The following is a 14,215-nucleotide window of genomic DNA, read 5'->3' as shown; positions in this document are numbered from 1 at the left end:
TCAATACAAATTAATAAATGACAGATATGTGCATAAGTGCTGTGGGGCTGGAAGCGGGGAAGAAAAAAGGGAGCAAGTCAGGATGAGGCAGTGGGGGAAGAGAAAAGGAGGAGCTTAGTCTGGGAGGGCCTCTTGGAGGAGATGTGCCCTCAATAAGGCTTTGAAAGGGGGGAGAGTAAATTTTTGTCGGATTAGAGGAGGGAGGAAGTTCCAAGCCAGAGGCGGGACAGGGGCTAGAAGTCAGCGGTGAGATAGTTCGAGATAGAGGCAGAAGCATCGTGGAAGGTTGGCGTTAGAGAAGCAACTTGGGCAGACTGGGCTGTAGAAGAAGAGTAGCGAGGTGAGGTAATAATAATAATAATGTTGGATTTTGTTAAGCGCTTACTATATGCCAGGTACTGTTCTAAGCGCTGGGGTAGATACAAGGAAATCAGGTTGTCCCACTTGGGGCTCACAGTCTTAATCCCCATTTTCCAGATGAGGGAACTGAGGCCCAGAGAAGTGAAGTGACTTGCCCAAAGTCACACAGCTGCCAAGTGGTGGAGTCAGGATTAGAACCCATGACTTCTGACTCCCAAGCCCGGGCTCTTTCCACTGAGCCATGCTGCTTCTCTAGGTAGGAGGGGATAAGGTGGTGGAGGGCTTTAAAGCCGATTTTGAGGAGCTTTTGTTTGATGCGGAGGTGGATGGACAACCACTGGAGTTTTTGCGCAAGGGGGTGACATGTCCTGAACATTTTTATGGAAAAATGATCCGGGCAGCAGAGTGAAGTATGGACTGGTGTGGGGAGAGACGGGAGGCTGGGAGGTCAGCAAGGAGGCTGATGCAGTGATCTAGGAGGGATAGGATGAGTGATTGGACTAACGTGGTAGCGGTTTGGATGGAGAGGAGAGGGTGGATTTTAGTGATGTTGTGAAGGGGGGACCGACAGGATTTAGTGATGAATTGAATAGGTGGGTTGAATGACAGAGAGAGGAGTCAAAGATAGCACTGAGGTTACAGGCTAGTGAGAGAGGAGGAAAGGAAGGAAGGAAGGATAGAAATAGAAGCTAATAAGGTTGGACACAGTCCCTGTCCCACATGGGGCTTAATCCCCATTTTAGAGATGAGGTAACCGAGGCACAGAGAAGTGAAGTGACTTGTCCAAGTTTACACAGCAAAGTGGCAGAGCCGGGATTAGAACCCATGTCCCTCTAACTCCCTGGCCTGTGCTCTATCCACCAGGCCATAGTCCTCCTTCTGTTACTTGTCTACTGTGTGACCTTGGGCAAATCACTTCACTTCTCTGGGTCTCAGCTCACCTGTAAAATGGGGCGTAAAACTGTGAGCCCTATGGGGGACGGGGACTTTACCAAACCCAATTATCTCGTACCTACTCCAATTCTTAGGACAGTGTCTGGCACATAGTAAGCACTTAAATACCATTTAAAAAGGACACCCTTTCAGCACCGAAAGGAGCTTGTCTTATCTTAAACTGTCGAATCGTTTCTGACCCATAGCGACTCCATGGACACATCTCTTCCAGAATGCACCACCTCCATCTGCAATCATTCTAGTAGTATATCCATAGAGTTTTCTTGGTAAAGATACGGAAGTGGTTCACCATCGCCTTCTTCCGCGTAGTAAGCTTGAGTCTCCGACCTCTACTCCCGCCCATGCCGCTGCTGCCCGACACAGGTAAGTTTTAACTTGTAGCAGATTCCCACTCACTAGCCACTGCCCAAGCTAGGAATGGAATGGATTTGCCTCTGCATCCTCCTTCCTGTAGCCACGACTGGTAGAGTACTGGAAATTCTCCAGGTGCCATCCTGAAAGGGGCCTGTAGGCCTGAAGTCCATGTGGGTTCCCCATCGGAGCTCATATATTCTGACAAACATCACCACTGATACATAAAAATACACAGTCCTTCTCCTCCCCTTCTTCCCCTGATCCCATCTCCTCTTCCCTCCTACAATTAGCCTGGCAGTGAGTCATAATTATAATTGTGGTATTTTTTAAGCACTTACTGTGTGCCAGGCAATGGGCTAAATGCAGTGGTAGACACAAGATAAGTTGGATACAGCCCATGTCCCACGTGGGGCTCACAGTCACCCATTTTACAAATGACGTAACTGCGGTCCAGAGAAGTGAAGTGACTCGCTCGAGCTCACACAGCAGACAAGTGGTGGAGCTGGATTTGAACCCATGACCTCCGACTCCCAAGCCCAGGCTCTTTCCACTGAGCCATGCTGCTTCTCTAAAATAAGCTCAAGCCAATCGAAAGAGGATTTTACAGTGGGATACAGGCCTCTTTGGTGGCCATGGTGCCATGGGAGTCCTGCTAGCTGACTTCAACCAATCAGTATCGATCATTCATATTTATTGAGGGCTTACTGTGTGCAGAGCACTGTACCAAGGGCTTGGGAGAGTAAAGTGTAATTAAATTGGCAAATTTGTGCCCTGCCCACAGTGAGCTCACAGTCTTCTGGGAGAGACAGACATGACTACAAATAAACACGGAGGTAAGTGCTGTGGGGCTGAGGGAGGACGGACTAAAAAGAGCAAATGAGGGTGACTCAGAATTGGATTAGACTGTAAGTTCACTGTGGGCAGGGAATGTGTCTGTTTATTGTTATAGTGTATTCTCCCAAGTGCTTCGTACAGTGCTTTGCACACAATAGGTGCTCGATAAATATGAATGGATGAATGAATTAGGGTTGTTCCCACTTGTGGGTAATTTCCAACAGAGGAGCTCAGGCCCCTCCTGGCACAGTGGATAGAGGATGGGTTTGTGCCTCAGTTACCTCATCTGGTAAAATGGGGATGAAGACTGTGAGCCCCACGTGGGACAACCTGATCACCTTGTATCCTCCCCAGCGCTTAGAACAGTGCTCGGCACATAGTAAGCGCTTAACAAATACCAAAATTATTAATTATTATTTTGTGGAAAGAGATTTTGTGATTTGGGGGCAGGAGCCGTTAGATTTTTCATTCAGCAATGCTGCCATCTAGTGGTCACTTGAGGCATCTGACCTGTAGTCTGAGGTATTGTGCAAGATGAAAGTCTTTTAGCTATGGTCTTTTAAATAATAATAATAATAATAGCATTTATTAAGCGCTTAATATGTGCAAAGCACTGTTCAAAGTGCTGGGGAGGTTACAAAGTGATCAGGTTGTCCCATGTGGGGCTCACAATCTTAATCCCCATTATACAGAGGTAACTGAGGCATAGAGAAGTTAAGTGACTCACCCAAAGTCACACAGCCGACAAGTGGTGGAGCCGGCATTTGAACCCATGACCTCTGACTCCAAAGCCTGGGCTCTTTCCACTGAGGCACGCACTTTCCATGTCAGTCAGTCAGTCAAGCGTATTTAGTCAGCGTTTACTATGTGCAAAGCTCTGGACTAAGCCCTTGGGAGAGTACAGTACAATCAATCAATCGTATTTATTGAGCGCTTACTGTGTGCAGAGCACTGTACTAAGCGCTTGGGAAGTACAAGTTGGCAACATATAGAGACGGTCCCTACCCAACAGTGGGCTCACAGTCCAGAAGGGGGAGTCTACAACAGAATTAGCAGACACATTCCCTGGTCACAATGAGATTACAGTTTAGAGAAGGAGATGGACACATTAATGTGAATTAATACATTACAGATATGTACGTAAGTGCTGCATTCTGTGCATTAAAGTCCTGTGCAAAGCCCTGAGGTTACATACCAGATAATCAGAATGGGCGCAGTCCCTGATTCCCAGGGCCTAAGAGGTAGTTCCCCTTCTCTCTGAGGGGAACTGAGGCTTGGGGGGATTTCAGCGACTTGCCCAAGGTCTCACAGCAGCCCAGTGGTGGAGCTGAGATTAGAATCCGGGCCTCTGGACTCCCCGGGCCCATGCCATGTCCTTCACTTTTTGTTGCTTAAAGTCGATTGTACTTCCACACGTTTCAGGACTGTGTTGAGAACACACACATGCTAACTACCCACAGTCCTTCACCATGCACCTGGAACAAGCCCAGGGGTGAGTTATGACTTCTAGACTGTGAGCCCACTGTTGGGTAGGGACCGTCTCTATATTGTGCCAACTTGTACTTCCCAAGCGCTTAATACAGTGCCCTGCACACAGTAAGCGCTCAATAAATATGATTGAATGAATACATGAATGAATGAGTTGTGAGTTGTGCTTGGCCATCTCCTCTACTCTCAGATCAGGCTTCCCTTGGGCAAAAATCAACTGACGAATGACCGACGGATTGATTGTTTGGTGATCACCAAAAGAAACCATTCAGATCTCTGCCTTAGGTTCCTTGAAAGGCTTTCAAGGGGCATCCAATAGCGTGACTGAAAAAAATCCTACCTCCTGCAACCTCCTGCACTTGGGGAAAACTCTGGAGAGTTTTCAGTTCAAACGAGATGTTCAAAGAGAAGCCACGTAGTCTAGTGGAAAGAGCATGGGCCCGGGAGCCAGAGGGTCTGGGTTCTAATCCTGACGCTGCTACTTGTCTGCTGAATGACCTGGGGAAAGTCACCTCACTTTTCTGTGCCTCAGTTACCTCATTTGTAAAATGGAGTTTCAATACTCATTCCCCCTCCTACTTAGACTGCAATCCCCATCTGAGACAGGTGTCCGAACTGATTAACTTCTATCTTCCCCAGTGCTTAGAACAGTGCTTGACACACAGGAAGAAGAAGAAGGAGAAGAAGAAGAAGAAGAAGAAGAAGAAGAAGAAGAAGAAGAAGAAGAAGAAGAAGAAGAAGGAGAAGAAGAAGAAGAAGAAGAAGAAGAAGAAGGAAGAAAGGAAGAAGAGAAGAAGAAGAAAGAAGAAAGAAGAAAGAAGAAGAAGAAGAGGAAGAAGAAGAAGAGGAAGAAGAGGAAGAAGAAGAAGAAGAAGAAGAAGAAGAAGAAGAAGAAGAAGAAGAAGAAGAGGAAGAAGAGGAAGAAGAAGAAGAGAAGAAGAAGAAGAAGAAGAAGAAGAAGAAGAAGAAGAAGAAGAAGAAGGAAGAAAGGAAGAAGAAAGGAAGAAGAAAGGAAGAAGAAGAAGAAAGAAGAAGAAAGAAGAAAGAAGAAGAAGAAGAGGAAGAAGAAGAGGAAGAAGAGGAAGAAGAAGAAGAAGAAGAATAAGAAGAAGAAGAATAAGAAGAATAAGAAGAAGAAGAAGAAGAGGAAGAAGAAGAAGAAGAAGAAGAAGAAGAAGAATAAGAAGAAGAAGAAGAAGAAGAAGAAGAAGAAAGAAGAAAGGAAGAAGAAGAAAGGAATAAGAAGAAGAAAGAAGAAAGGAAGAAGAAGAAAGGAAGAAGAAGAAGAAAGAAGAAAGAAGAAGAGGAAGAAGAAGAGGAAGAAGAAGAGGAAGAAGAAGAGGAAGAAGAAGAGGAAGATGAAGAAGAAGAAGAAGGAGGAGAAGGAGGAGGAGGAGAAGGAGGAGGAGGAGAAGGAGGAGGAGGAAGAGGAGGAGGAAGAGGAAGAAGAGGAAGAGGAAGAGGAAGAGGAAGAAGAAGAAGAAAATAAAAGGAAGAAGAAGAAGAAGAAGAAGAAGGAAGGAGGAGGAGGAGGAGGAGGAGAAGGAGAAGGAGAAAAGAAGAGGAAGAAGAAGAGGAAGAGGAAGAGGAGGAAGAAGAAGAAGAAGAAGAAGAAGAAGAAGAAGAAGAAGAAGAAGAAGAAGAAGAAGAAGAAGAAGAAGTGTTTTAGGAGAGAAGTGAAAGTTTGCAGTAAATCCTGTTGTTCTGTGCTGTAAATCCTGTTGTTCTGTGCTTGAGGGGATGTTTTTCAGTGACCGAAACATTCTGAGTCTATTTCCCCTATCTGTAATCATTTCCCCAAACTGTACTTTATTTTACTGTCCTCTTTCCCCTCTAGATTGTAAGCTCCTTTAGGGCAGGAATCTTGTCTACCAACTCTATCGTATTTATTCTACCAAGTTCTTGGAGAAACAGCGTGGCTCAGTGGACACCGCACGGACTTGGGAGTCAGAGGCCATGGGCTCTAATTCTGGCTCTGCCACTTGTCTGCTGTGTGACCTTGGGCAAGCCACTTGACTTCTCTGTGCCGCAGTTACCTCATCTGTGAAACAGAGATTAAGACTGTGAGCCCCTCGTGGGACAACCTGATGACTGTGTATCTACCCCAGCTCTTAGAACAGTGCTCAGCACATAGTAAGCACTTACATACAATTATTATTATACACCAAAAGACTCAATAAATACATTTCAGTTGGTCTTGCAGATCTTGTTGAAAACTATGGAAAAAGGAGAAAATGAAAACTATCAAAAATAAGTGAGGTAGAAGGTAAGGAAGGGCAGAAACTTGGTTTTTTTAACCAATAACTGCAGTTTAAGTATGATTGTGGGAATATCTGAGCTATCCTGATAGGACTTGTTTGTGTGTTACATAATAATAATAATAATAATATTGGCATTTATTAAGCATTCACGATGTGCAAAGCACTGTTCTAAGCGCTGGGAAGGTTACAAGGTGATCAGGTTGTCCCACGGGGGGCTCACAGTCTTAATCCCTATTATACAGATGAGGTAACTGAGGCACAGAGAAGTGAAGTGGCTTGCCCAAAGTCACACAGCTGACAAGAGGTGGAGCTGGGATTTGAACCCATGACCTCCGACTCCAAAGCCCGTGCTCTTTCCACTGAGCCACACTGCTTCCTTCCCACAGTGCTTTGCACACAGTAAGTGCTCAATAAATACGATTGAAGGACTGAATGAACCTCCAGTTCATGGTCACACACCAAGCCTATTAGGTTCCAGTGTCTTGATTCTTAGGTCTCTGCTCACCCAGGAAAGTAAAAGTGAGATTAATTGTTGCAAATTAATCAACAAGCAGCTTGGCTTAGTGGAAAGAGCCCGGGCTTTGGAGTCAGAGGTCATGGGTTCAAATCCCGGCTCTGCCAATTGTCAGCTGTGTGACTTTGGGCAAGTCACTTAACTTCTCTGTGCCTCAGTTACCTCATCTGTAAAATGGGGATTAAAACTGTGAGCCCCCCCTTGGGACAACCTGATCACCTTGTAACCTCCCCAGCGCTTAGAACAGTGCTTTGCACATAGTAAGCGGTTAATAAATGCCATCATTAATTTCCAATTGAGAATTCACTTAACCCAGTGTCAGAAACATTTAGAGATCTGGTTCTAATGAAAACTACATTTCACAAGGGTTAAAAACAGATAAATTCACAGGGGTTCAAGAGCTATGGAATCACAGACATGTGTAAGGAAGCAAAGGTGGGCTGGATTGATTGCCAAAAGCCATCTTTACTGGCTTTTGCAAATACCAAGCGCTTAGTACAGTGCTCTGCACATAGTAAGCACTCAATAAATACGATTGATGATGATGATGATGATACTAACTAGCTCACCTCCTCCAGGAGGCCTTCCCAGACTGAGCCCCCTCCTTCCTCTCCCCCTCCCCATCTCCCAGCCCTACCTCCTTCCCCTTCCCACAGCACCTGTATATATGTTTGTATAGATTTATTACTCTATTTATTTTAATTGTACATATTTACTATTCTATTTATTTTGTTAATGATGTGCATCTAGCTTTACTTCTATTTAGTCTGATGACTTGACACCTGTCCACATGTTTTGTTTTGTTGTCTGTCTCCCCCTTCTAGACTGTGAGCCCGTTGTTGGGTAGGGACCATCTCTATATGTTGCCAACTTGGACTTCCCAAGCGCTTAGTACAGTGCTCTGCACACAGTAAGTGCTCAATAAATATGATTGAATGAATGAATGAAGGAAGGAATGAATAACTGTGGCTTTTGTTTAGTGTTTACTATGTGTCAAGCACTGTTCTGAGCACTGGGGTAGATTCAAGATAATAGGTACCACATGGAGCTCTCAGTCGAAATAGGGGGGATAACAGGAATCGAATCTTCATTTTGCATATGAGGAAACTGAGGCACAGTGAAGTTTAGCGACTTGCCCCGAGTCACACGACAGACGTGGCAGAGGCAGGATTCAAACTCAGGTCCTCTGATTCCCAGGCCTGCCCTCTTTCCACTAGGCCGCATGCTGTTTTTGTGCCTAAGGCATCTCAAAGCTTCATGGCACTTGCCATTGTGCTTACGTGAGGGAAGAAACAGAGAAATCGTTTTTCCAGTTTGACAAATGACTAAAATTAAGGGTTTTATGTTTAAAATTGCCCGTAACACTTCTCAGCCTCCCATTCTCTTTGATCCAGCCAAACTGTGATTTCTGAGCAGCTGCGCTCTTACTCAGAGACCTGAATAAAGAATAATGCGGTAACAGGAATTCCTGTCAGAGAAGAATCTGTATTGTTTGCTATGCACAGACTTCCATTGAATTGGAAGACAAAGTTGAATCGAATTTCCCCTTGAAAATAGTAGCTTCAGTTAAGTGGGAAAATCAGTTGGGAAACAGTTTAGTTAAATCAGAATGCAATAATTAAAATATACAGTGGGTTGGTGAAACTGAAACAATCCTGTATTCATTTATGTCTTGATTTTTTCCCCCCTTTGTTAGATAGGCTGAATGGGTAGTAAATTTATTTTTTATGACAGGGCACCCTATAAATCAAATCCAAAGCTCCAAAAAGGGAAAGAGTCGACTCCACTTTACTATAAACAGAACAGTCCGGGCCAGAATTCAATATTTCGGGAATAAATATTTAGGAAAGTGTCCTGTTGAGATGAGTAGAGTCTGAGATGATTAGACAACCCTTCACTAGGCTGATCTCTGGTCTGGGCTATTTTAGCTGAGGAAGATGTTCATGAAAGTAGGGATTAAAGAAGAGAGAAACTATTCTAATTGTCATGCGATGATAACTAGGCTACACTTATGAAAGTCGATCAATTATAGGTGGGGGAATTTTTTATGTTTATGGTACCCGTTAAGCTCTCACTATGTGCCAGGCACTGTATTAAGCACTGGAGTAGATACAAGCTAATCAAGATGGACGGTGTCCCACATGGGGCTCATAATCCTAATCCCCATTCTATAGATGAGGTAAATGAGGCCCAGAGAGTTTAAGTGACTTGCCCAAGGTCACCTAGGAGAAAAGTGGTGGAGTACTACTCTTCCAGAAGAAATACCATAGCTTTTGTTGAGCTTTTTTAATTGTTTTCCCTCAGTCTGTTTTCTTTCCTGCGCTTCTGTCATGATTTTCCTCCTCTCATTCCCCCCAGCACTTGAGATTGCGGGCCTCAGTACCAAAACAACGATAACCATAATAATAATGGTATTTGTTATGAACAGCCGGGGTTGATGCATGCTAATCAGGTTGGGCACAGTCCAGGTCCCATGTGGGACTCACAGTCAAAGGCAGAAGGAGAATGTGTATTGAATCCCACTTTGCAGATTAGGAAACTGAGGCCCAGAGAAGTTAAGTGACTTGCCCAAGGTCCCTTCCAGCAGGAAAGTGGTAGATCAGGATGAGAATCTGGGTATAACCATGTAAATATCCTTTCGCTCTACCATTTCCCCTAACCATAATTTATTTTAACGTCCATCTCCTCCTGTAGATCGCAAACTCCTTGTGGGAAGGGATGCGTTGTACTTTCTCAAGCGCTTAGTACACAAGTGCTCTGCACATGAGCACTCGGAAAATACTCTAAGTTTATTGAGTTATAGTGGTCTGACTCCCAGGCTTGGGGTCTTTTCTGTCTTTTCAACACTCCTTTTCAATACAAGTACGACGGAAGCAGTTGAAGTACACAATAAATAATCACTGTTAATGATGGAAATGTCAAGTGTACTTGTTTAGAAAGGGTTGCTATTATTAACAATAGCTGCAATGATAATAACAACATTAAGAACGATGACGATGATAATAATAATAATAATAATAATAATAATAATAATAACGGCATTTATCAAGGGCTTTCTGGGGGCTAAACGCTGAAGATCATCAGATTGGACACAGTCCTTATCCCATGCTGGGCTTATAGTCTATTTGATCTCCATTTAAAGGATGTGGAAGCTAAGGCCCAGAGAGGTACAGTGATTTCACAAAGGTCACCCAGCAGGCTGGTAGAGAGAGTTGGGACTTGAACACTGGCTCTTTCAAGCCCATACTCCCTCCATTAGACCACACTACCTCTTTTAGAGCTAGGAAAGGAGACCAGGGTTCCGTATGAATCATAATCAATATAATGAATATCAATTAATAATTGGGGCATTTGTTAAGTGTTTACTATGTGCCAAGCACTGGGGTAGATACAAGATAATCAGGTCCCACATGGGACTCACAGTCTAAGAGGGAGAACAGGTATTGAATCCCCACTTTGCAAAAAAGGGAACTGAGGCAAGAAGAAGTGAAATGACTTGCCCAAGGTCGCGCAGGAGGTGAGTGTCAGTGCTGAGATTCAAATTCAGGACCTCCGAGTCCCAGTCCCATGTTCTTTCCACTAGGCCACACCTCTTTTCTGATCTTCAAACTCCGGACGTTCAGGGGCTTTGGGAGACCAGGTAGCCCGTTTTGTCGGGTTTCAGTCAAGCTGGCCCCTACTTTATTCCAGCCGTATTCTTTAAACTGTTTGTAAAAATCTCTAAAAGGAGAGACTCAATCACCAGGATCTCAAAACTCTTAAAATCCAAAAAGTGATTACAAATTAGTGGTACGGGTAATTGCTAGACTCTAAGCTCCTTAAGGGGAGGGGTCACATTGTACTTTCCCAAGCGCTTAGTGCAGTGCTCTGTGCCCAATAAGCACTTAATAAATACCATCGATCAAAAACTATATGGAGCGCCCACTGGGTGCAGTGCCCTGTGCTAAACACTTTAAGAAAGCATAGAAGGGAAGAGTTCCCTGCCCACAAGGCGATTACCCTCTAACGGAGGGGACACGTCCAATAGAGATCCTTCCATCTAGTCAGTCAGTCAATCGTATTTATTGAGCACTTACTGTGTGCAGAGCACTGTACCAAGATTTTGGGAGAGTACAATATGGTAATGAACAGACACATTCCCTGTCCACAATGAGCTTACAGTCTAGAGGGGGCTAATCTATCTAGCCCAGTCCAATGGCGATGAAGCTTCCTGTTTGTCAATCAATCAATCAATCAATCGTATTTATTGAGTGCTTACTGTGTGCAGAGCACTGTACTAAGCACTTGGGAAGTACAAGTTGGCAACATATAGAGTCCCTACCCAACAGTGGGCTCACAGTCTAAAATTGCCAGCTGTTGACCATCCGCAAGATCTTGAAGCTAGATTCTAATTCCCTCCCACAGCCTTTTGCCTCTTTTGCCCCAGACAGTCCTTTTTCCCAAATGGCCCCGTTTCCCAACCTCTTCAGAGTTTCCACCTCTCTCTTCCGATAATAGTGGAAATTCATCATGGTGCCGTAGGCGCTTCAACCAATCCATCCGGTAGGCCACCGTTTTGGGGCGGTGAGGCCTGCCCACCTCAGGGTAGACAGGTAGTCCTCCACGCGGTCTTGGCTGACACGGGCCAGCCCGTGGACAGTTAGAAGGAGAGGGCAAGTGGCTTTGAAGCGGGTAGTGATGGCAACCCAGACCAACCCTCATGAATCTGAACTTCAAAGTGGACGTCAGGACTTCAGGGGTTGGGACTCATTTTCGACGGGCCTATGTCTGTCTCTTTCCAGTTCTAAGAAACCAGGTTTTTGTCTTAGTTTATAATTTCTAAAAAGGCTCATAAGTCTTCTTGGAGACCAAACGGCTCTTACAAAACAACATTTTGATGAGTTAAGTGTAAATGAATCAGAAACATACGGATTAAATTTCCCTTAATGCACATGGATTTTAAAATTCAAGGGAAAATGCTTGGCAAAGCCTGGTTTGGCTTTTGCCAAACCCAAAGCTTTGGAAAAATAGTTTGGAGATGTTCAATGACCCACTCCATGAAAACATAGAGGATGCTTTCCCCATCCTTAATCATAAAGCTCGTGTTTGCTCTTCTGCTCGCCATAGGTAGCACCGTGGACCTGACGCCTGCTTTGAAACAGGATTTTTTTGGAGAAAGCCCGCGAGTTTTTCCTCACGTAAGCCAGACATTCGAACGTATCCTGAATAATTAATTATGGAATCTCGAGAAGTCGATCCCTCCCTTCTCCTCAAGGGAAGACCGCTGTCTGTCTGTCTGTCTGTGTCTCTCTCTCCCATAAATATATTTTAAAAGGCCCTCGGTGGGGGATATCATTTGTTAATTTTTCCCATATGTTGCTCTCGGCGGGAGCGATTTTTCTGACTGAACGTCTCCTAAATCCTGCTGGAGACCGCTTCAGATCGTCACGGTTAACAGAGGCATGTGACGAATCCCAGATGTGGGAGCAATCAAAGCGATCTTCAGATCTAAGGGGATTCTCTGGGGAACAAATGGGGGATATCTTATAGGGTCAGAGAAACTTAATGGGGGTCACGGCGGGAGGTGTGTTTGGCATGGAGGGCGGTGGAAGGAGGGATGAAGGGAGAAAACTCGTCAACCAGCCATATCTCGGCCTGTCCGGTAGTGAAGAAGTCAAGTAGTTGGAAGAGGGAGGGTGGGTTGATGGGTTTTAACTCTACAGGTGTAGAAGAGACAAGTCGGTTCGCTTCTGTGAGCCTCAGTTCCCACATGACCTAGTGGATAGAGCAAAGCTCCTCTACTTATCAGCTGCGCAACCTTGGGCAAGTCGCTTCACTTCTCTGTGCCTCAGTTCCCTCATCGGTAAAATGGGGATGAAGACTGTGAGCCCCGTGTGGGACAGGGACCGTGTCTGATGCGATTATCTTGTATCTACCCCAGCACTTAGAACAGGGCCTGGCACATAGTAAGCGCTTAGCATATACCATCATTATTATCGTTAAAATGGGGATTAAGACTGTGAGCTCCATGCGGCACATGGACTGTGTCCATCCTGATTAGCTGATATCTACCCCTGTGCTTAAAGCAGTGCTTGGCACATAGTAAATGCTTAACAGATATCATTTAGAAAAAGAAAAAATTCCCCATCTGCTCGCATGTCAGGCCGTGAGTTATAACCAAGGATGAGTGAATAATAATAATAATAATTATGGTACTTGTTAAGCACGTACTACGTGCCAAGCACTGTTCTAATTGCTGGGGAAGAATCAAATTAGTAAGGTTGGACACAGTCCCTGACCCACGTGGGACTCACACTCTTAATCCCCATTTTACGGATGAGGTAACTGAGGCCCAGAGAAGTGAAGTGAGTTGCCCAAGGTCAGACAGCAGACGTGGCGGGCCCGGGATTAGAACCCATGACTTTCTGACTCTCAGGCCTGGGCTCTATCTACTAAGTCACGTACTACTGAAGAATGATACATTTTTCAAACCAGGGTAACCAGGGTCTACAATGGGTCTGTCGTACCTTGAAGCATCACTGTGACAGAGCCCTTTGTTTCTGCTCAGTTCTCTCCCTAGATCACTAATAATAATGATAATAGTAATAAATAATAATGATAATAGTAAGGATAATTGCGGTGTTTGTTTTGGGCCAAGCACTCTAGTAAGTTCTGGGTTAGATATAAGCTAATCACAATCTAAGGGAGAGGGAAAACAGGAGTTTAATCCCTTTTTTGCAGAGGAGAAAATTGAGGCTCAGAGAAGTTGAGTAACTTGTCCTAGGTCACACAGCAGGAAAGTGGCAGAGGTGGTCCTTTGGCCTCGTAACTGTTCCCCCATTGAAACCCTGCAGTATTTATTGACGAAAACAAGGCAGAAGAACAAGGAAGCCCTTTTCCTGCCCTCTAGAAGTTTGAAATCTGCCAAGCTTGAATTTTCAAATGCAATTAGAGATGCACACAGGCCATGAAGTTGTTAATAAAATCCACCCAAGCAAATCACTCAGCAATAAATACTGGTACTAAAAATCATCACCACGATCACTTGGGTTTTGTGAGCGCCTGGTGTTTTTAGAGTACTAGTCTAAGCCGTTAGTAGCAAACTGTAGCGTTAGCAGGCATAAATCTTGCCCTCAAGGAACTCAAAATCTAGTAGGGGAGAGAAGCACTGAAATAAATTATGGCTAGGAGGAAGTCTCCCTTTTTTTTAATGGTATTTGTTAAGTGCTTATTATTTACCAGGCACTGTACTAAGCGCTAGGGTAGATTCAACCTAATCAGGTTGGATGCCTGAAGAGTTTTTGAGTCACATGAATTTGGAAGAGGCCTAAGTAAAATGGGTCCTTTTAATAAGAATAATTAGTAATAACTACGGTACTTGCTAAGCACTCAGTATGTGCCAAGCACTGTACTAAACGATGGGAAAGGTACAAAATAATCAGCATCTCTGTCCATGTGAGGTTGACAGTCT

General features: G+C 44.5%; 1 protein-coding gene across 1 annotated transcript in view; it reads left to right on the top strand.

Moving 5' to 3' along the window:
* The window catches only part of RGS7 (regulator of G protein signaling 7), a 143,751-nt gene extending 131,683 nt beyond the window's left edge, over positions 1–12,068 (top strand). The window contains exon 17 of the mRNA XM_038760827.1: positions 11,872–12,068. Within this exon, the coding sequence (XP_038616755.1) occupies positions 11,872–11,889 (18 nt within the window). The 3' untranslated portion in view covers positions 11,890–12,068. The remainder of the gene's footprint in view (positions 1–11,871) is intronic.
* Positions 12,069–14,215: the final 2,147 nt, after the last annotated feature.

The sequence above is a fragment of the Tachyglossus aculeatus genome, chromosome 19 (genome assembly GCF_015852505.1).
Source record: "Tachyglossus aculeatus isolate mTacAcu1 chromosome 19, mTacAcu1.pri, whole genome shotgun sequence".
Lineage (NCBI taxonomy): Eukaryota > Metazoa > Chordata > Mammalia > Monotremata > Tachyglossidae > Tachyglossus > Tachyglossus aculeatus.
The sequence above is the reverse complement of the archived record's forward strand: the minus strand, read 5'-3'. Positions and strand labels throughout refer to the sequence as shown.